A 24010-nucleotide genomic window follows, 5' to 3' on the forward strand; every position below is an offset into this window, starting at 1 on the left:
CTCCTGGCCAACGTCCAGCAGAACTCACCGTCACCTTGCCATCTATTATCTCTCTCTCGCCGAATTTAGTGAGGAAGAAGACAGGGAGGAAAACATTCTGTGGAGAGTGACTGAGATCAAGAGTGAGAATCCCGATTCGCGAATCCAATAACGGGTGTAGACATAGAAGTACGCCCTACAAATCCGTGAGACAAATGGCCAACGAGTCACTTAAAAGCATCAATAACGGGTGTAGACAAAAACTAGCTATTTTTTAATATACTCTCTCCAGTCCCACTATAAGTGAGACTCTTTCTATTTAGGGTGTCCCATCATAAGTGAGACTCTTTTCTTTTTGAATAAAAGTTTTACTCTGTAAACACTTTTTCACCTATACACAAAATACACATTTCTTAATTTCTGTGCCCAAAAAAATAGTCTCACTTATAGTGGGACGGAGGAAGTTTATTACTTTCTCTGTCCACACAAAAAGTACGATAATTTTGCTATTTTTTGTGTCTACCTAAACTCCAAAAGTATGATATTTTCTTTTTTAGATCAAGGTACCACATCTTTTTTTATTTTTACAAACACCACTTATTTACAAAAAAAAAAAAAAAAACACCATAATTCAATCTCAATTACTCATTTTATAAAATAGTGGGACCATTTATTTATTACATAAAAATCACCATAAATTTTATTAAAATCTATGCCCACCAAAAGTGACATATTTTTTGCGGGTGAGAGTATAAGTTTATATGAGTTCGGCTCAAATAGCTAGCTCATGCAATAATTTATAATTTAAGGAGGCATTAACGTTTGATATATTTTGGTTTGAGTGATAAGGTATGATTGATAAAATAATTCATCTTAACAAGTGTTTGATTTGCATAATTAAACTCATGATTGATGATCATGACACACATCTAATAATTCAATTGAGTGATTATTTATCACCCCCAAAGTTGGGTGAATTATTTAATCAATATTGCTATTTGAACAAAATATCGTTTCCACATTGTGGACGAGTTTTAAGAAAATAGTGGATAGTAATTGATAATAGTGAGTATTGGTGTGAGTGGAGTTTGGGTACCATGCACTATAAATGCGTGGAGGGAAATAAAATGTTATGTGGACCCTATTACTATAAATAGAAACGGAAATAATATTGTGGACGGGTCAAAATCGTAAGAGTAAAAATGATATCGTGGGGAGTAATACTAACTAAATATTTTTAAAATTTGAACTAATTTTTTTAAGTATTTTACATTTTTTTATCCGGCCAAATGTTGTTTAAATAGTATTACTCATATAATATTGTTTTAAGTGGCATTTAGTTTGAGATATTTTAAGTTTGTTTAAATAGAGTATTAGCTAGATAAATATAGATGTGTCGTGAGTTACAAAATATAAAGTATACATGTTCAAGTTATAAAAGAAAATATTAGTATTTTATACGATTAGGAGACGTTTAATTTGATGAGATATATAAGTTGGATATAATTGAATGGACGATTAAATAAGAGTAATGCACATTTTGTTTAGTTTAGGAGAACCACCCGCAAACGCTTACATTCGATGGGCACAACGTAAACCCACGATTTTAGATAAATCACATTTGAAAAATTAACCTGTAATTCTGCAAATCATTATTAGGTCAAGTAAACCATTCTTGAAAAACTAGGTGTCTTAATAAAAAATACTTCAAAAATAAAACCTATCAAATTTAGTTAAATTGCAGCGAATGCAAATGAGGGCGCGACGACAGGCATGTCAGAGAAGCTAATGCGACGGTGACAATCCCACCAACCGCCAACCGCCACCGGCCCTCCGACGGCGAAACCCGCTCCTGTGCCACGTGGACGTCGACGTCTGGGACCTCGACTCACACTGCGTTGACGTCTTTTCGCCAACAAAAACACATCCAAACCGCTCACTTGTCTACTCATACTTCCATTTTTCCACATTTTTGTCAGGAATTAAATTAAATACATTGATCACTTTAAGATTAGGTTTACTTTTTTGTATTCGCTTTGAAATCTCAATTCATCAAAATCTTTTAATTCGTTTTACGTCTTTGCTTACACTCATTTTACTATTATTTGTTTTATTTTGTCGATCCCGAAGTACAAAGACACATGTAACATGTTCAATTAATTAAATATATATAATTCTATATTTGATTTTACAAAGCATGCATCGCCGTTTTTAATCATCATATCATTTCCAATTATAACAATTAGACAATTGGCACGCCACGTTTAAATAAGCAACAAATTTTAGTTTCCAATCAAAGGAATAAAGTATATTTCTCATTTTATTTCAAGATAATATAGAATAACTAGCTAAAACGGCACGTATAGTTGCACGATATCATGTTTGAATTGAAGAACCTAAAGAATAGGTTTTAAAATTCATAAAATTCAATTCGTACTTTTGTTTGTTTCAAAATGAATTAGAAATAAAATTAATCTTATTATGCGCATAATTTTTATATGGGCTTTCGATATATGTGATTATACCAGCTTTATTTAATTTTTTTGAGACGATGATGAATTTTTATTTCATTTCATATTTAAATATTACTTCCTCTCCCTAGTTTTCTTTGACAGAGTTATTTAAGAAAGTACAATTGTAATATAAAAATGTATAAGCTCGTATTTAAAAAGAAATATATATGTCAAATCAAGTGAGAACCAAAAAAGAATATAAGGCAAGCTAGACAAATGGATTACTTATGATTATATATGACATTCTGGATCGGTTAATTTGTAAATCCGAAAATAATTTGTGAACAGCTCAAACTGAATGGTAATTTTTAAAATTATTATTAGCCCTTTATTTATTTTATTCATTAGTATAGATCACAAGCAATATGATACGCTCGTCAACGGCGTCAGATTTTGACGAAGAAAATGAATTAATGATGTAAACTTAATAAATGTAGGCACGACATTCTCAAAATTTGTCAACACACAATGGTATGGTGCCAAAGGCATGAATCTAATGGTATAAATTGAGGAAGGGCCACGACAATTACACAAACATAATTAATTAAATTGATTGTTGTATCACACGTTGCTACCTCCAATTAAGTAATGATATAAATAGATGCAATTGAATTCTACCAACTTGGTCACTAAAGCCTAAAGAAACCAAATATTAAAGCCTGCAGGGAGTCATATTATTTCGTAACTACTTATTTACGTGAACGTTGCTTTAATCAACGCTAATGATGTGTACATATATACTGAAGGGAGAATCATGGACCAGAATCTTTGTTGAAAGTATAGTATTGCAGAGGATGAATTTTCTGCTCTTTTTGAAACATTTATTCCAAATATTCATGCATATATGTGAGGATTTGCATTATAGGGAGCATGTCCAGTTGAGGGAATCGGGTAAGAAGGAAAACTCAAATAATGTTGATATTGCAATGACTTATACCTACAATTATTTGGTGCAATAATTGTATTCATTAAATTTCTTTACCTGCTTTGTGGCAGTAGTCCGACAAGGTTGTTATGCTTCACTTTTGATAGCGGCCTCACCTCTGCTTCGAGAGGTTGAATCTTGGATTAGGATTGATCATCATCGGCATCTTCATCGTCATTCACTCTCCCCATCTATTTCCAAATTTGCATGCTTTCGCTTGCTTCCGGTTTTCGACCCTATTCAAACGTATATATATATATCTTCTTCTTCTTCTTCTTCTTCTTCTTCTTCTTCTTCTTCTTCTTCTTTTTTCATTCAAAATTTCTTTAAAAAATTGAAAAAAAAAGAATGACAAATTGTCCATGGCAAAATATTAGGTCCAATTTTAAGAATTTAATACAAACATGCAAATAAGAATGACTCATAATTACTGAACTATTGATTTAATCAGATTTTGCAATCAATCCAGATTTTGGCCAAATTTAATATTGACATGGTTAGCTGAATAATTGATGTGATATAATTGACGGGGCAATAAACAACATATTTGATGGTACATCGCAACCACTATTCGAAATTATATACAAAATCACAAAAATTCCTGTGAAACCGGTTTCATGGTGAAACCGGTTTCACAGGAGACCACCTGAAACAAAATTAGATTATTCGGCCATGTTAGTAGTAAATTTGGTCGGAATCTCGATTAGTAGCAAAATTATATTAAATCAATACTTCAGTAATTACCACACTACTTTTTAAAATTGGTATGCAAAATGAGAGTTTTAATATAGTTCAATTATCATGCGCACTACATTTTGAAGTTTGTATAAAAAATCAGAATTTGATGAAAGTTCGGTAATTATCACGTTACCTTTTAAAAATATTTGTATACAAAATCTGAATTCGATGAAAGTTCGGTGTTTTATGTGCAATTGACTTTAAGAAAAAACCTAATTAATGTGATCTTTTCATGTCAAAACATGCAAATAATAAATAAATATAGCTAGATTCAGTTAGTTTGCGTCAAGATCCACTACAAAAAAATCGTTGATTACCGACGGCGAAATGCCGTCGATAACAAAAGACGGTCGCCGGTAACTAGTGTTACCGGCGGCGATAACGGCGGCAAGATCCCGCCGCTAAACGGTTCGTCGGCAACGACAATAACGGCGGCGAATATCCGCCGTCGGCAGTTAACGGCGGCGATGCCGCCGGAATTGTCGCCGTTAAACGGCGGAGCAAAGCCGGAGAACTAGCGGCGGCATCCACCGCCGCTAGTTACCGAGGGCGATTATGCCGTCGGTGGAGAGCCACCGGAGTCCGGCGGACCCCTGCCGGAAAACTAGCGACGACGATTACCGCCGCTAAGTGGCGGCGGCATAACGTCGTCGGTAACGGGGTACGGCCGTCCGGTGGTTCTTTGCCGGAGGAAGGCCGGGTATTTACCGAGGGCTATACGCCGTCGGTAACTACCGACGGCGTTTTGCCCACGGTAATGTTTTTAATTTTATTTTTTTTATTTTATTTTATTTATTTATTTATTTATTTGTATATTGTATATCCACAATTTATTTTCGTATTTATACGGTATTGCATACTTTAGACGAACTTCCCAGTTGGCGACCCGACTTCCCAGTGGGTCACCCATCTTGCTTGTGCTCTGTGTCAAGCACGCTTAACTTTGAAATTCTTTTCGAGTGGTCACCAGTACAGAACACTCGTATTATTGATATATCTACATCTATTAATTCATTTAAATGCTATATACTCACTCATATAATTATAATCTTTGAATATGTGGAGATAATACCTGAAATATGTTGTTAATTAGTGATCGAGTTCGTTTCGGTCATTATTTTTATCGTCGGTAAAATATTTAATTATTAATTAATTAAATTTTTTTTTAAACATTAATACACCAAAAGTGTTTTAATTTGGTTATTATAATGTGATTTGAATTTATTTGTTTATGTTAAATGCAATCATCATCATCATTGTCATAAATATATAAAACATATATAGTTTTAATAATTAAAACACTTGAAATATATAGTTCAATAAAACATAAATTTGAAAAGAAAGTGCAAATGTAATTTTGTTTGAAAACATAAATATAAGTCTAGCATGGTAATAAAAGACGGAAAGTTCTAAGCATCATCATCATCATCATCATCATCATCATCATCGGCATCAGGGTGTGGAGGTGGCTGAGCATTATACATCCTCATAAACGCCTCCAATTGAGCCATGCGGTCCTGCATCTGTTGGCGTTGTGCTTGCTCTGCCGCCATGCGCTCCTCCATCTGTTGGCGTTGTGCTTGCTCTGCCGCCATGCGCTCCTCCATCTGTTGGCGTTGTGCTTGCTCTGCCGCCAATCGCTCCTCCAGCGTGGTGATCCGTGTCTCATAAAGATGCTGAGACACCGCAGAACTGCCCGTGCTGCGGATAGACCCCCTACTAGCCTGACTCTGCCCGGCACTCCCGACGCCGTAGATCCGTGACCTATCCGGATGCACCACCTCCAAATACACCTCATCTAGCCGTTCCTGTCGTCCTGTGGCAGCGGCCAGTCGATGAACCTCGGCCTAATTCATACATAACAATGCATAATTGTTAGAAAATAAATACATTCACTAAATATTTGAATAAACTTAAACACTTACGTCAATTCTTGCATCTCTCTCCGACGTATAACTTCCGTCGGCGTACATGTGGAGGCGGAGGAAGGTGGCATAGTTCGGTGCATCCTGGGGAGTATCAGGCTCCAAGCTCTGTAGATGCATTTATATAAGATAAATAAGTTATATTAGTCAAGATATTAATTTAATTTATATACTTAATTATTTGTTAATTACATACCATATACTGCTGCAGGATACGAGTCGACTGGGACCCGCCCACGTGCCTACTGATCCCTGTACCCTCCCCATCGGGCTCGGACATCCGGTTGGCACGTGCTCGATCTGAAACAGCCTCAACCTCGGGACGATGCCAGTAATCCCGGAGTCCAGTCCAAAAATCGAGAGTCATCCAGACGGGTCTAGACATCTCTCTCCCTTGGCGGGTACACTGCTTGAGGTCTGACTTGTAGTCGCTCATCATGTCGGAGTACCTTTTGCGGGCGTTTTTCACCCACATTTTCCTCACGTCACGCTCATCACCGGGCTGCCACAGAAACTCTTTCTGTTGAAAGAAAGATAATTAATTTAATATCAAACATTTTAACAATTTAATATGATATATTTATATGTACTATAAATTTAATTGTACCTGTAATTCATCAAAAAATTTATCCTTCATCGCTGGGGGCGTCAACTTGCATGTGTACCCACCTGGGTTATCAAACATCTTAAATGTGCGCGTGCAAGCTTTCGACAGGCCGGAGGGCTCCAACAAAACACTGTGTACAAGTAATTTTATCACTTAATCATGGTGTACGAGAAACAGTAATTTAAACTAAAACACTTACCCAGTCGTAGGATGCCTCTGAAATACCGTCCTCCCATCAGGTGCCTTAACCTCTCTCTCTCTGATAGCGGCAGCTGTAGGGCCCCTAGGCCTTCTAGCCCGTGAACTACTAGAAGCCTGGGGAGTCTCGGGAGTCCCAGAAATCTGCGTCCCGGACCCATCAGATGTATCTGCTGTAGCTTCTGGCGCATTAACGCCAGATCGCCTCCCAAATCCCAAGAAACCTCTGTGGGTAGACATGATACCTGTTGCATACAATTACATTAACAAATATATAGCCAAACATAACATTAACAGTAACTAACAAACATAACAAATTTGCAATCAAATTCAACCAAAATGTGCATTTACATTTATTCATAATCATCACTACTATTATCATCACTATCGTTAGATGTCAACGGGGGATCATCGTATTCTGATTCATCGTCATCTTCAATCTCAACGACTCCACCGAGGGGATGAAGAAGAAGTGGTTGTTCAATGCCTACACTTGTGTGAGTAGGCATAATAGTAACCACTTCTTCTTGAAATGGTTGATCTAATGTTGATGTAGATGCTGCAGTAGACACTTCAACCTTTGATCTTGCGTTGACTTTGCATGCTGACCACCAATTTTTCTTTGATTGGTTCGTACTGGGATAGGGACAGTAAAACACTTGAACTATTTGACTCGCCAAAACAAAGGGATCATACTTCTTATATCTTCGTGTGTGGTTCAATGAAACTAACTTGAAGTCTGTATCAATAGAAACTAACTTGAAGTCTGTATCAATAGAACTCAGTATTCTCATGTCATATATGGCCACGTTGCGGGATGTTAATTCTCTGAAGAAGAAACTTAACTCTGTAATTGCCTCCCAAACATTCTTAGGAAGAAGTTCTTTAAAGGCAACAGGCAGAAGGATTTGCATGAACACGTGACAGTCGTGACTTTTCATGTTGTGCATCTTCAGGGCGTTCATGTCAACGCATCTACTAATATTTGACACGTACCCATCAGGAAACTTAAGACTCTTGATCCATTGAAGTAAGATCTTCTTCTCTTCCCTGTCAAGCGTATAACATGCTTTCGGATACCCTCGGGTTCCATCCACTTTCTTCAACTCTTTCCGCTTGCAGAAGGTGTTCAATTCTTTTCTGGATTTTTCTGTATCTTTTGTCTTCCCCTTCACATTCAGGACAGTATTAAACACGTTATCAAACACATTTTTCTCAATGTGCATGACATCCAGATTATGTCGAATCAAAAGATGTCTCCAATAGGGTAGATCCCAAAATATGCTTTTCTTTTTCCACCCTACATCTTGATATTTGGCGAGTTGAGTGTTCCTGCCATCGAAGTCTTCGGTAACCTTCACGAAGCCTAACCCCTCGATTTGATTCAAGATTTGTATTCCTGATCTTTGTTCTGGTGAACCAACATTACATGTCTTATTCCTCAAGAATGAAGTTTTGTTTCTCCTAAACACATGGTTAGGAGGTAAGAACTTCCGATGATTATCAAACCACGATTGTTTTCCACTCAACGGCAAAGTGAATGCTTCTGTATTCTCCATGCAATGTGGACATGCCAATTTCCCAGCTGTACCCCACCCAGACAACATAGCGTACGCTGGAAAATCACTGATAGTCCATATCAGAGCTGCTCGCATCTGGAAATTTTGCTTCAACGATATGTCGTAAGTGTTCACACCAACCTCCCACAGAGATTTTAACTCGTGTATCAGTGGCTGTAAGAATACGTCCAACTTCATCTTTGGGTTTGATGGGCCAGGCACGAGGACTGTGAGGAACATGAATTGTTCTTTCATGCACAACCACGGAGGCAAGTTATACGGCGTGACAATAACTGGCCAAGAAGAATATTGACGCCCTGATTGTGCAAATGGGGCAAAACCATCTGTAGAGAGGCCCTGATTGTCCAGGAAAGACTGAATTCAAATGTTTCCATGCCGGAGAGTCGGCCGGGTGGCGCATTATCCCATCGTCTGTGGAGGTCGCATGCCACCGCATGTGTTCAGCAGTCGCAGAAGATGCAAACAATCTCTGCAATCAGGGCGTCAAGGGAAAATAGTGCATCTGTTTGGCGGGCACTTGTTTCTTTCGGCGACTCCCAGATGCACGCAAGCTGTCTTTATATCGTGATTGGTCATAGAACATACAACTATGTAGCTCACTAGTTTCCCCCCAATACAACATGCAGTTATTAACACAGCAATCGATCTTCTCTACTGGCAAACCCAAACCACGTAGATTTCTTTTCGTACTATAGAAGTCTTCTGGACAGTTGTTACCCTCTGGTAAAGCAGCTTTCATCATCGAAGACATCTGATTGTAAGTCCTCTCTGACATGTGGCTTTCAGTCTTTATGCTCATGAATTGAGTCATCCAGCTTAATTGTGTGTACGTGTCACATCCTGCGTACAATGGAGTATCTGCTGCATCCAACATGTTATAAATCTATTGAGCGTCATTATTGGGCGGCTGCTCCAGATTTGGAGGATCTTGATAATTACTAGGTCCAGCATGGTCATGCACCATCCTTTCGTAGTTATTGTATAATCCATCATCCTCATTCATTATATCATGTTCTCTCGGCATATACAGCGGTGCTTCCCCGTGACAAACCCAAACTTTGTAATTTAGGACAAATCCACGCCTACTAACATGTTTTCTGACCGTAGGTACATCTAAATACGCTTGATTCTTGCACTTCTTACACGGGCACCTAATGTTACCTTGTCCATCTGTGTACGCCGTTTGATTGAACGTCCACTCAAGGAAAAACTCAAGCCCCGTTTCAAATGCAGTATGATCATTGTATCTCGCGTACATCCACATACGATTATCACTCATTCTTGCAAATTCTAATTGAAAAAAACAAATAAAATATAATAAATTACTTGAAATCTAACAAAATTTCGACAGCATAACCCCACTATCCTAACTACCAAGTGCTCGACTCTACCAGCAACTATAGTGACCATAGTGGTCCTAATTTACTAAGCCTATACTAGGTCTACCCGGCCCCCCAATGTCGAAGCAATAATACAATACAAATAAAAGCAATAAAAATCATGGTAATTAAATTAAAAACAATCATTTGTTGGGAGAAGATCCTTAAGAAATAATCAATTTCTATCCCAAAGGGAGAAGATCCTTAAGAAATTGATTAAATCTATCCCACAATATATATAATAACATAACATTTCATAAACACATAGCACCTAACATTTAATTTAACAAAATTATCCAACATATATAAATTATTCTAACAAACAACTTAAACTAATTGATTAAAATTAATCATGCTTCATAATTTAAAATTAAACTAACAACATATACTAATTGATTAATATAATTTAAAATTAATCATGTTTCAATTGATATAATTTAAAATTATTCATGCTTCATATAATTTATTTATAAACAAAGCCAATTATAAATTAATTATTAACTATATATAACAAATAAATCTATTTAATTAACATATAAATACATAAATAATTAAATAAATAATTAAACAAGAGAAGCGTACGGTGGTGGTTTCCGGCGGGTGTCGTGAAGAAAGCGGCGAAACGAAATCGTCGAACTAAAATAAATAATATAAGTCAAAATTTAAAAATTATATATATATATATATATATAATTAAAATGAGATCTAGAGAGAGAGAGAGAGAGAAAGAGATACCTGGGCGGCTGGCACGGCGGCGGTCGGCGGTGGGGTTCGACGGCGGCTGTCGGCGGCGGTGGTCGGCTGGTGGAAGCAGCAGGCAGCAGCAGCAGGGGCGAAGCGGCGGGGGGTGGGGGGGATCTGTTCTGCGCAAAAGTGAAAAAAGGAGGTTACGCGTGCCCTAATATTCGACATTACCGACGGCAATTGCCGCCGCTAGCTAGCGACGGCACAAACGCCGTCGGTAATTGTGTTAATTTAATGTTTTATTATATATTCGAAATTTACCGGCGGCGTCGCCGTCGCTAGTTAACGGCGGGGAGTTTGCCGTCGGTAACTGGCCGGTAATTTCGAAAGTTCGGGTCGCCTGGAATGCCGCCGCCGTGCCGCCGTTAGCTACCGACGACAAAATCGCCGCCGGTAGTTTTCGCCGGTAAAAACACGTTTTTTTGTAGTGATCGAACTAGTTTTCGGAGACAAAACTTGAAAACTGACCGATCGAACTCTAGCTAATCTTATACATTGAAACCTTTGTAAACCAAAACCAAATCATTTAAAACCTGTTGATTCATATGATTTTTCGGTAACACCTCTAATCAAATCGGTGCATTTGCATTCAATACATATTGCGATTTCGATATAAGTCTAGTTCCCGAGCTCGGGGTAATGAAAAACTAAGGAATTCTCGAGATTTATTTAGTTTTTTGTTACCAATTAAGGCCACTTCTAAATATGTACTTTATGTATGATCGATCCATCAAGAGCCTTCTTGATCGCTAAGGCATCTTCGTTATATTGAGGGTGTTAACATCCATAATTTCAAATAATATTAATATTGTTTTTGCAACAAAATTACCTAGCTAGCTATCCACAATAATTTAGGTTTGGTACGTAGCATTGAAGACTCACATAATAAATAAAGAAAAACACATGCGTCGGTCATATATAGATCAGTTTGATTAATCAACATGCATGTTTTACATAAACTGATCAGCTGCGCTTCCGTAGAATTCAGCATTTAAGAATGGGGCCACTTCATTAGTAATATCTTCTTCTTTTACAAATTTCTTTAAAGTAGATGCATTTTAATTTGGCTCAGTCAATATATATACTTATATGTCAAATTTCTTCATTATTTTTTAACCGACACACAAGGTCAAAAGAACATAGGTCAAAAGAACATATATTTATAAGTCAAATTCTTGTGCCCTCCCACCAAGTTTCCTTCTCTAACCTACTCGAATGAAACTAGGAACCTTACTCACAAATCCCACGGATACTATTTATATACTATTGTACATCTAATTACTAAAATAATTAGTATTTTTTAGAGAATCATGATATATATTCCATTTTATGGAAAATCTTGCGTGACAGGTTATACATGTCAGACAATCTTATACAGTTTCTGATGACCAAAGATTAGGTTGATAAGGATGGAAGAATAGAGCATTGAATAAACGAAGAGCTCACATTGGGCCGGCGGGAAACTAACAGGAGGAGTGAAAAGCCCATCAACAAAAACTATAAAGAGAATGATATTGGACCTCAACAATACAGGGCCCATCATCTGATTCTCTAATTGAAAACAAAAAGTGAATGAAAAGAGACAATATTATAGTTGAGAGTTGGAGAGGAAAAAAAAAAGAAACGCATCTCAATGGCAGCTTCCATACGACCTCTTTATCCACTTTCTTGTCCACTCAAACACACCTCCTCTTCCCCATCCATAATTAAATCTCACTCACCGTTTCCCCTCTCTGAATCGCAGAGGCCAATCTCCATTTCCGTTTCTGTGTCATTCAATCCCTCCGGAAACTACGACCTCTCTCTCTTCGAGGAAGAAGGTAAGTAATCAAATCTCGCTACTTCATTTGTTTGTCTTACAATAATAATATATAATAATAATTTGCGGTGGACAGATGCGGCGAAAGCCCCGCCGCCGATGCCGCCGAAGCAAGGCAGGTTCGAGGTGGTCATCGACAACGACGTCATCAGCCGCCTCGATTTGTCTCCGTTTCACGCCGCCACCGGCATAACCTCCGCATCAGGTAATTAATTAAGTAATGTTTGTTTGGAGTGACAGTGAAACACGATATTTATATATGACATAGCCTTATTGTAGATGCGGTGAAGGCGAAGGCGAAGGCGAAGGCGGAGGAGCTGCTGGAACGTAGCGTGGGGTTTACGATCAACTACGTACGGGAAGATGAGAATGATCCTCGAGAGTTGTCGGAGTTTCCAGAGATTAGGCTGTGGTTTGTGAGACTGGACGCTGTGTATCCATGGCTGCCTCTGGTCTTGGACTGGAGAGCAGGGGAGCTTGCACGCTACGCTGCAATGCTTGTACCTCACCAGGTGATTAATCTATCATCATGCATTACTTAATTAATTAATGTTGTTTCTTTTATATAATTAAATTAATTGGGGTGTTACTTAAATAGATGAGTTTGAGAATGGGAGTGGTGTTCAATCCAGAGGCGCTGGAGTTGTTTGTGGTGCACAAGGTTTTTGTTGGTTACACGTGGCTCAAGGAGAACGATGTTCCGATGCCTAGGTTGAAGGCTAAAGATATGGCCAGGATGCTCGGATTCGGAATTGGAGATGACCTCTTTGATTTGGTTGACCAAAACCCATTAATCATGTAATACTTCTTCAATCTTCTACCATATTATACAATTATCAACCCGCATGCTTCTTAATTAGGAGGAGGAGGAGGAGGAGCAGTGGGATTTGAACGTTAGATTTCATTGTTCACGTACACATAAGAGTTTGCATCGCTTGACGTCCTCTTAAATTCCCAAACAATTAACATTTATTTTACAATAGCACTATGCAAATAAAAGACGCTCATTTATTTATTTGTCTATAGCACGCCGCTAAGAGAATATGAAAAATAGTATGTTAATATTTCATTGTTCTAATGAGATTCATGAGATCATGAACGAGGTTGGGTGATCACCTCAGACAATATTGTCAAAACATTGAATCCCTAAACGTGTTTTCCAGTAATACGATAAACAACGTTTTTACGTTGCACAATCTTATTGAATCATTAGGTAATAAAATACGAAAGGCTTCACGAGATACATATATTATTTATTTATTGAATCAAAGTATAATTAAGATTAAATTTTGATATCAGATCCATGTATGTTTTCATTGAGTTGCTGCAGGTACGCATAAACGGATATGTCCACCACATTCCAACAAAATTCAAATAGGGCAAATTAGAGACGAAAAATCACAAATTTCTCATAAATAACCGTACCAGTGCAAAATTCAGTATCTCTGTATATACAAGAGGAATAAATTAAGAAAAATGAATTATTCTTAATTTATTTCTTGGGGAAGAGCTTGTTTTTGTTGCATTTAACTTTAATCCAATTGACACCGGTGGAGGCTCCATTCTTGACCTTCTTGGCGGCCTCTTTGGTCTTCTCCTTGGTTCTCTCCATGCTGGCCGCGGCGGCCACCTTTGTCCGGTCGAACCTGACACTCACTCTCGAAGAAAGCTTGTTCGATGGCCCGCCCAGCCTCGTTGGCTCGTTGCCGGATTTCGGATTGCCGTCGTTCACTCCCCACGGGTTATAATCGATCAGCGTCATCCTGCTTTAATTTAATTTTTCACCCTCAAGAAAGACTTCTTTTATGTATGGAGTCTTTCTTGAGGAGAGAATGATCAAAGCCTACCTTTGCATGGATTCAATTCGGCCTTTTCATGCTTTCTTTTGCACTCAATGAACAAACACATTTTTCGGATTGTCATTGGATTCAAATCCTCTATTATTCCTCGGCCTATCCAAAAATAAGTTGTCTTTAATTATCACATTTATCTAATATTTACATATATTTCTTTCCCCTAAGAGTTGAAACGTGTGATGATGTGGATTATGGGTATGTAGGATATTGATCATCTCGTCAATAATATTTACCAAAAAATATTATTATTTAATTTACAATTTCTCAATATATTTTTATGAAGTCTTTCTCATATTCATGAAATATATGACTACTATTGTAAAATCTTGTCATGAGTTTCCAACTCTAAATTTAGTGAATGGATATATGTCAAAAACGATAATTGAATGAATAAGTTGATAGTAACAAAAATATATATTAACATATGTTGACGGTTGTCAAAAATCACCTGAAAATTCCAAAGTTTGATATACACCATCATTTTTGGAAATCAACTTAATTTCCTATCTTTTACAATCTAACTAAAGTATTTATTAGACTTTTAGCCCCAACTCTTTTTCTCTAGGTATTGATTTAGCCCTAACTCAAACCACTAATAAGCACAATTATTTGATCAAAGATTCACCTATCACAGCAATATGGAACCTACTACTAAAAAACCAAGTTTTAGTAAACGCATAAAGTAGGAATTTTGCGCCCAAACTCCTCAACAGTGGCGGTTTTGAGGGTGTGCGGGGTGGGCGACCGCACAGGGCCCCGAAAAATTGAGGGCCCCCGATTATATATAGGTCTATATATTTATATATACTTAAATAATTGAAAAATAGTAAATAACTTTATTAACTAGTTCAGTGGAAAGATGCTCTCTCGGTAATATATATATATTTTTGGTACATTTTTAGCTATAAAAAGGGTCTGATTTTAAATTTCGCACCGGGCCTTCCGTAGGTTAGCCCCGCCCCTGCTCCTCAAGCTCAGCTGTACAACTATGAGTTATACTCTTTACCTTTTCTCTACTTAATCCATTCATATAGAAAATTATATCTTGCATTAACTATAAATAATGCGGGTATATACACTAATGACCCAGAAAAGAGAGAAAGAAGTGAAGAGAATTAAATACTCAAAATAATACTAACAATAGAAATTGAAGACACGTACGAGTGATTGAAAGAAGCTTCGTCTCTCAGTGGCTGACCAGACTATTCTTCTCTTTCCCCAAAATTGACTCAATCTCCAGTCTCAACTTAACGCCTTAATTAGAATCTTCTTAAATTAGTTCAATGTTGACTTCTTTACTTCTTCAACGCTTAGTCTAATTAATGCCATTTATACCAAATTCGTCTCCCATTATTCTTTTTTTTTTTTTTTTTTTTTGAAAAGTCCTCACCCATATTAATCTAGTATAATTATATTTGTGTTAATGATCCGAAATGCCCATGTAGATTAATAAAAATGAATAGTTATAATTCACAAACATAATTTCAATAAATATTACTCCCTCCGTCCCAATATTCAAGTCCCGTATTCCTTTTTGAGCCGTCCCATGTAACAAGTCCTCTTTCCTTTTTTGGCTAAAATTAGGGATGAATTAGTAACTTAATTACTCCCTACCCATCTTGATTCTGCCACTCTCTCTCTCTCTCTCTCTCTCTCTCTCTCTCTCTCTCTCTCTCCTCTCTAAATCATCCCCACTCTCTCCTCTTGTTCCACCGCCTCCAACACCTTCCACCGTCCATCCGCCTCGCACCTCCGGCGCCTCGCGCCTTCGCCACCATCCTCACGCCTCCGCCACTATCCTCCTGAGCCACCTCCACTTTCCTCTTGCTCTGCCTCCAACGCCTCCGCCTTCTCGCGCCTCCGCGGGCTCCAACGCTACCTCTGTCACAACAACCGCTGCCCTCCGCCTCCTTCCACCGCCTGGCACCTCCGGCGCCTTGCGCCTTCGCCACCATCTTCCTACGCCGCCTCCACCATCCTCCTGCTCCGCTTCCAACGCCTCCGCCGCCTCGCGCCTCCGCGGGCTTCAACGCCGCCTCTGCCCTCCGCCTCCGTGGGCTCCAACGCCCACCACCTCTTGCCGTCAGCCGCTGCAGAGAGGAAATTGAAAGATTTCCATTTTTTGTTGTTTCGCCCAAAACGATTAGGGCTCGCCTCCACCCATTCAATTATTTTTGTTGTTTTAATTTCAGAAATTGAAAGATTTCCATTTTTTGATTTCTCTGTGGTGGTGTTTTGGTGTTCCGGCTCAGAAATTGAAATTAAGGCCCAGTGTTTTGGTGATTCCCGTTTTTTGATTTCCAGTGTTTTGGTGATTTCCGTTTTTTGAAATTAAGGCGCCTCCATTTTTTTATTTCCGTTCACTGTTCTGGCGGTGGTGCACAGGCGGTGGTGCGGTGGTCCGGTGGTGCACAGGCGGTGGTGCGGCAGGGTATTAGAGCCTGAGACCCTTAATTAAAGTAACAGCAACTTTTTTAAATATACCATTTAACTCTTAATTTTAGTCTCCTAAATACCCGTGCCCAAAAGAAAGGGGACTTGATTAACGGGACGGAGGGAATAGTAATTTTCAACTAAAGGGATAAAATTGTCCTTATTTTTCAATCACAACTCTTTTTCTAACTCTTTTTCTTTTCCCTTGTCAATTTTATAACCAATTGTTTTTCAACTAAAGAGATCTCCTCTGATTCTCTAGATCTCCGTTTTTTTATTTTATTTTTTATCTCTTCCTAATTTTTTCTTTTTCAAATCCAACTCGTTCCGGCTAGGTATAAGTTTTCTTTGACGACGACGTTCATATCTTTTTTTATTTTTTAGAATTAAAGGAAAACTTCATTAACTAGAAGGAAGACTAACAAATACTGGCAACGATTATTGAAAGCAAAATTAGCTAATTGATCTGCTAAGTAATTCCTAACTTTAGGAATCCAACGGAAACCTGACACTTCCCTATCTGCAGCTGACTCCTTGATCTGATCAATTAAGCAACCAAGTAGGACAAGTCTGTGTTGTTACTTAGATGGAGTTCATATTATATCAGGTGTTATTTTGTAAAAAAAATTCTCTTCTCATTGTTTAATTATTTTTTCGATCATCTTCTCCATATACTTTTTCGGTGACTTTGGTACTTCATCTCCTTCTTTGATTTAGGGTTATAAATACGTTTTTTCGATCATATTTGGTGATTCTTCATAAAAAAAACTTATTTTACATATGTAATTGTGATATTCCGTTCAGCTATGCGAAAGAGAATTATTCGTGCTAGGCGTGCTACGACGCTGCGTGCTTAACTCATACCAAGTGTTGTTCGCTAGTTCTTGAAACGACTGATAAGAATAGACCAATTCATGCCATTCCTCCGAAAAGATACCTCGAGTTATTGGGACGAATGATTCGAATGAACCAATTTGTATTCATCCCAAGAGATTCCGCCACACTACAAAAAAAGTTTTCACTAGTGAGATGAGATTTGGTAGATATTATGTGTGTCATAAAAATTAATGGCATTTGATGATATAGCTAATCACTAATAGTTGCACTTTTAAATGTCACTAATTTTTGTGACACGCATAATAGCTACCAAGCCTCATGTCACTAGTGAAATTTTTTGTTGTAGTGCCAATTCTTTGGACGAATGGTACGAAAAAAATCATTCGTACCGTTTGTCCCAAGTGTTGCGCGCTACCTCTTGAGACGAATGGTATGAGACAATCTCATTTGTATTAGTCGTCCCAAGTGTTGCTTGGCGCGCTCGCGTAAAAAAATCGATCTTTTGTAGAAAAAATAGTTCTATGAAAACTGTCATCAGTAGTAGGTTTAGGGATAGTCTGATCACTAATTTATTGGCAATTAAAACTGCAACTAACACAGCGCAATTGTAGTAATAAATAGCAACCGAATATCGTATCCTCAGGGACTGATAAACGAAATGACTCTAAGTACTCCTAATCTAAACCATCACAGTATCCAGGCAATCGATAAAGGAAGAAGATTTAATTAAAACTAAATTGCAAACAATAGCAAATAAAATCCAGGTAAAGAAATCAAATTGATAAAGCAACTGATCCTAGAGTAGTAAAGTCGTTAACTAAATCCACACAATTAACCTATTAATCATATTTACCAGTTTAATTCAGTTATGATGAGAGATCACGCATTTAATCAATTACTCTCGTCAGACCAGCAAAGATCGTAGATTAATAAATTATCTATGAACGTCAGGTCTCAAGATAATCTACTAACTCCCAATAGCTCATAAGAATAGCTCCCTATGATCCACTTATCTCCGTCAGGTCTCAAGGTTAAAATCATATCAAAATTATAGATTTGTTCATTTTTGTTTCACGAATTCTCTATTCTCTAGATATTTAGCATTTTCTATTGAACCTCTCTCTCTCTCTCTCTCTCTCTCTATATATATATATATATATATATATATATATATATATATATATATATATAGGGAAGGGATCAAAAAAGAAAGGCAAATGTATAAAGAATAAAGAATACATCAGAGGCGTTAATTTTGTTGAATCCAGCGGTGGAGATAAATTGCAATTTAATATGCTGCAAGATTTAAAAAGGTTATAATTGTAATCTCAATTAATCTTGTAACCGATCATATCTGTATTATTTATGGCAAGATTTAATACATCCCTATAATTTAGTCAATGTTTCATGGACTCTGTCGCCAGATTTGATGAATCCCTAAATGAGAATTTGCAGCCAATTTATTTTTGGGAAGATATGGTACATATCTATCTTTAAGGTAATACAATAAATTTTAATATTTTTTTTCCTCAATTGACGTGTTACTGCAATTTTAGAATGATTAATTTTCTACTATTTTTTATTCTTTTTGGCTGGGTTTATTTGTTCGTAGCATTTGTTTTTGTATTTCAAAAATTATTTTTTAAATGCAGTGAACATATCTTGCAATTGTAGACAAATATCATTAAAAAATCAAATATTTTATTTAAATGTTTATTAATTTTATTTCTTTTTTAGATTAAATAATGTGCAATTACGTGAATCAAAATCAAATAGATCTATTTCTTTTTTGTAGACAAATATCATTAAAAAATCAAATATTTTATTTAAATGTTTATTAATTTTATTTCTTTTATAGATTAACATTATTCATGAATATATCGTTTTTGAATAAAAATCATATGTATCTGAATAAGGATAATAGTTTGCTGAATAATTTATATGATATTCATAAATTGTGAATAAGGAAACTATTTTGTTGAATAAAGTAGCATTTTTCATGAATAATCGTATATGAATTGTGTTCTCAAGATTTATCGAATAAAAATCATATTTATGTGAATAAGGAATAAAGTTTGCTGAATAATTTATATGATACTCATAAATTGTGAATAAGGAAACTATTTTGTTGAATAAAGTAGCATTTTTCATAAATAATCGTATCTGAATTTTGTTCAAGATTTATCGAATAAAACTCATATTTATGTGAATTAGGAATAAAGTTTGTTGAATAATTTATATGATACTCATAAATTGTGAATAATAAACAAATATGACATGACCACACATAATAAAGATCATATTTATTTGAATAAACTACAAAAGTTAATGAATATACATAGAAAATTTAAGAATAAACTACACAATATACTGAATTTATAACGAATATTCAATGCAAAACAAGAAATGAACAATTTTTCCCAGCACTCAACGAAATTAAACCAGCAATCCATAGCATCCAATCCAACAATAAATGTCTTTGCTGAGTTTCCTCGCAAAATTCAGAGAATTGTAGCTACAAACCTTAATTCCCACAAACACATCATATGAAACAATTTGTGAGCCAAATCTCGAGGTAATTACATAAAAGAGCCACCAAAAATACAAACAAATGAATTACACAAAAAGGGGAAATCCATGAGACATCGAAAGACAAATACCAGAACCAACGAAAATTAGCGTGAATAACGGCTGAAAATTTTTGAAGGACAAATATCTAGAGGCGGCGGCGGTGAAGATCTTTTTACAAGAGGTGGCACGGTCGGTGGTAGTGGCTTCGCCTACGACGGACGACAGGGGGCGGCAGAGGGAGGGCGGTAGCGCCTCGCAGCGCCGAAAACAACGAGAAAGAGAAAGAGAGAGTGGAGAGAGAGACAGACAGTGGGGTTGCTAGGGCATGGACTATGGAGACGGCTCCGCCGATGATGTTCAGTCAACAATAGAAAAGGTGTCGAGGCGGTGGCCGCGGCGGTAGACGGAGGTGGAAGCTGCGAGAAAGTGTGAGACGGCGCGGAAGAAAGAGAAAGAGATGGCAGAGAGAGTGTGAATGGTTGAGATAGGAACGAAAATAATATGGAATGTGGAGGAAAATTAGGGATATGGAAGATTGATGATGCACAAATATACACATTTACCCCTCCGTGGCTGCAAATAAGGAAGAAAGTAATATATTGAATTATTAAACAATTTAAAAGGTGTAAATCTGGAACCGTTAGATTTGATCAAATAAGTGGACATGATTTATTCTTTAATCTTTACTCTAAGGGGATTCTTTATAGATCTCAACCCTATATATATATGGGGCCGCTCCAATGAGACCCCCTAATTTTAGTGAGATCTAGGGCACGATCTGGTGCGTTTATTTTATCAATCCTATGACTGATATTGTATCTGGAGGGTGATTTTTTTCGCATGGTTCGAATCCTGGAGGGAGCAGAATATTTTAAATTTTGTTATTCATCAGTATATACTGCATTGTTCATCAGTATATACGGCCATGTTCATCAGTTTATATGTCTTATTCATTACGAATTTTTTAAATTTTAGTTTTCATCAGTATATACATCTTGTTCATTAGATATACGTTTTGTTCATTAGTATTATATGTCTTATTCATTGTATTCATGTTACACGAAAAATATGGGGTCTCACTGGAGCGCGCCCCTATATATATATATATATATATATATATAGGAGGGCTAAAATAAAAATAGATTTTTTTGTATAAAATAGGAATGGATCTCACCCCTTTGTTTTCTAGATCCTATGGCTGGATTTAATCCTAAAGATCAGCCTTCAAAATAGACGCCAATAATCTTAGGGGATCTTTTTGTCATTCTAATTGTCCAGAATCGGTTACCATAATCCTATCAAATTCTTCCCATATCAAAACATAATCTACACGTAAAATACATATTAATCTCTCTTCTTATCATCCATATATAATTATTTATTTTCCAGATGTATGCCGAACAACACATATTTATTTCTTGAATACAAATTGCATGAATTACATGTTGGTACAGAACAAAACGAAAATTTAATTGCGTGAATCACTCGTTCATATGGCACGAATCAAAAATTATTTAAAATCGATTTAGTTCTATAAGAAATAATTCAGGCAATGAACTATGTGATTCATGACAGGTATTTGCGTTTGTTTGTTTGTTCAATTCGTATCACATTTTTTATTCAATGAGCCAAATCATACAATATATCATACCGGTTCATGCGCATCTGATATTTAATTCGCGTATGAAAGAAATATCAGACAATTGTAAAGCTGAGTTCAAGCAACGATGAAAGAGAAAAAAAGAATCTTGGTTCTGTAGATGATGAAAGAGAAAAGGAGAATAAAAAAGAATGTAACTTACAATGAATTGATTACTCGTTCATTCAATTAATTTCAGAGTAATTATTTCAAATATGGAAAATCAACCTTTCCAAATTACTAGGCGTGAGAATAGGAACTGAAAATCTGTACACGGAAGGTCAAAGAAAATGTTTTACTCTTATACCCTTTTAACTATTTTGTTATGAATTTACAGTTTATTGACATGAATCGGACGATTTGATTGTTTTAGATCTTGACCGTTAATTATATGAAGATCTATGGTCAATATATGTTCCTATTTTATACACTAAGGGGTGTTTTCACCCTAGCCCTCCCCTATATATATATATATGAGTTGGGCTAAAATAAAAACAATTTTTTTTGTATAAAATAGGAACGCATATCACCCATTGATTTTTATAGATCTCACGGTCAGATTTTTTTCCTTCAATCTAGCACAAATATACACGCTCCATTGATTAGAGGATATTCATGTCATTTTAGCTTTTTATAAATCATTAATTTGATACGTTTTTTTATTAGCAAATTATTTCCATATCTACGCCAAATTTTCTTTGATCATTAAATCCCTAACCTAACTGTGGATTATCTTTTAAGGTTTTACGAATTTTTCTGTGCATTGGAGTTTTGCAGACCAAAAACGCAATAAAGCATAATTTCCTTTGATCTCGTCGTTGCTTGAAGATTCATATGGAGTCGTTGCTGAAGCTATCCATGTCCATTTATTTAGTATACATATTATTGTCAAAAAAGATTTCTTGGATTGCTCGATTTATACAACCTGGGTATTTGATTGTTTTTTTTTTTTAATTCATACACTTTGATGTGGTAGTTCAAGACATGAGTTTTATGAACTATATTACGATTTAGCACGAATTGTGCTGAGATACATATACAATTCATACATGATAATATATTTGTTCATGATATAAGTGCATGAATTAATTTAGCATTGAACACGAATTCGTTCAATTTATATTTTCCTTAGAATTTGTTTTTATGATTCATACATTCACTTTTATTAATTCATATTGTTATAAGTTATAAAGGATGAGATTATGTATTAACTCACGTTTTAAACTTTGCCATCTGATTTTACCACGTATTTGTTTATGTCCAATATGAGTCCAATCTTTTTTTACCTAATTCATACATAACTTATCCGTAGCTCTCACCATAGGATATTCCGAAAAACCCAACACTAATCTGCAATCATATCATGATTTATTTCCTTTTAAATCAACACTAATTTCGGGAAGGAGTTTCTTGGAGATATACGGTCATAATTTTAATGCCTATAATGCCCATCCGTCCATAGATTCGCATGAATCAATCGAATCACCATTTTGAATTAAAAAGCTAATCTAAAATTTAATCTTGACCGTCTGTATCTATAATTTAATGGTTAGGATGTATTCCTATTTTCACCCTAGCCCAACCCTATATATATATATAGGGGTGGGCTAGGGTGAAAACACCTCTTAGTGTATAAAATAAGAATAGATCCCAACCACCTATTGTTTGAATCTGACGGCCCAGATCTATTTTATGGAAGTTGATCGGTTCAAGTGAAATATATTACTGAAGCATACCATTTTAATAGAAAAAGGGTAAATATGGAATGTTAAAAAATCGGTTGTTTGACTTACAAGAACTTTGCTCCGATTTAAATGCTACATTAAAAAGGAAGGTGAATGAAGATATGATTGCTTTCAATATTTTTGGGGGATACTAATCGTATCAAATACAATCCAATTGACAAACATGGTTTTCGTACCTCAATTCCACATGTTTTGTTGTCATTTCCCTTCATGTTTTGCTTGTGAATGCTTGTTTGTGCCTGAATATTTAGTTTTATGAAGATTTGATATCTTTGTGTAGTTTTGGAGTAATTTCAGGAAAAATAAAGGATTAATTGGAGGATTTTGAAGATATGATATTGAAGTACGTCTCGAGAGGAATCCGTGAGCGCAAACGGCGACCAAATCCGAGTCCGGACGAGGGAGAACGGAGCAAAACGAGCGGCCTGCGCAATACGCCCAGTAGCCCGCGGTCACCACCCGCGGCCGCGGGGTGGGACCGCGGGTCAGCTGCCCCCGACTCAGGAGACACCCGCGGTCACC

At 36.5% G+C, this 24010-nt stretch overlaps 1 protein-coding gene across 1 annotated transcript; it reads left to right on the plus strand.

Moving 5' to 3' along the window:
* The first annotated feature begins 12124 nt into the window (after positions 1-12124).
* LOC130988148 (protein CHLORORESPIRATORY REDUCTION 6, chloroplastic) lies at positions 12125-13422 on the plus strand. The gene is made up of 4 exons (XM_057911922.1): positions 12125-12408; positions 12484-12612; positions 12687-12919; positions 13006-13422. The coding sequence occupies exons 1-4, from the start codon at positions 12222-12224 to the stop codon at positions 13207-13209; spliced, it is 753 nt and encodes a 250-aa protein (XP_057767905.1). The 5' UTR covers positions 12125-12221; the 3' UTR covers positions 13210-13422.
* The last annotated feature ends 10588 nt before the right edge of the window (positions 13423-24010 follow it).

The sequence above is a fragment of the Salvia miltiorrhiza genome, chromosome 6, assembly GCF_028751815.1.
Source record: "Salvia miltiorrhiza cultivar Shanhuang (shh) chromosome 6, IMPLAD_Smil_shh, whole genome shotgun sequence".
Lineage (NCBI taxonomy): Eukaryota > Viridiplantae > Streptophyta > Magnoliopsida > Lamiales > Lamiaceae > Salvia > Salvia miltiorrhiza.

Bases quoted from the DNA above. Each gene is read 5' to 3' on its own strand.
- LOC130988148 (XM_057911922.1), top strand. From the start codon at position 12,222: ATGGCAGCTTCCATACGACCTCTTTATCCACTTTCTTGTCCACTCAAA. The intron at 12,613-12,686 runs GTAATTAATTAA...GCCTTATTGTAG, and splicing joins CGGCATAACCTCCGCATCAG to ATGCGGTGAAGGCGAAGGCG. The intron at 12,920-13,005 runs GTGATTAATCTA...TTACTTAAATAG, and splicing joins CAATGCTTGTACCTCACCAG to ATGAGTTTGAGAATGGGAGT.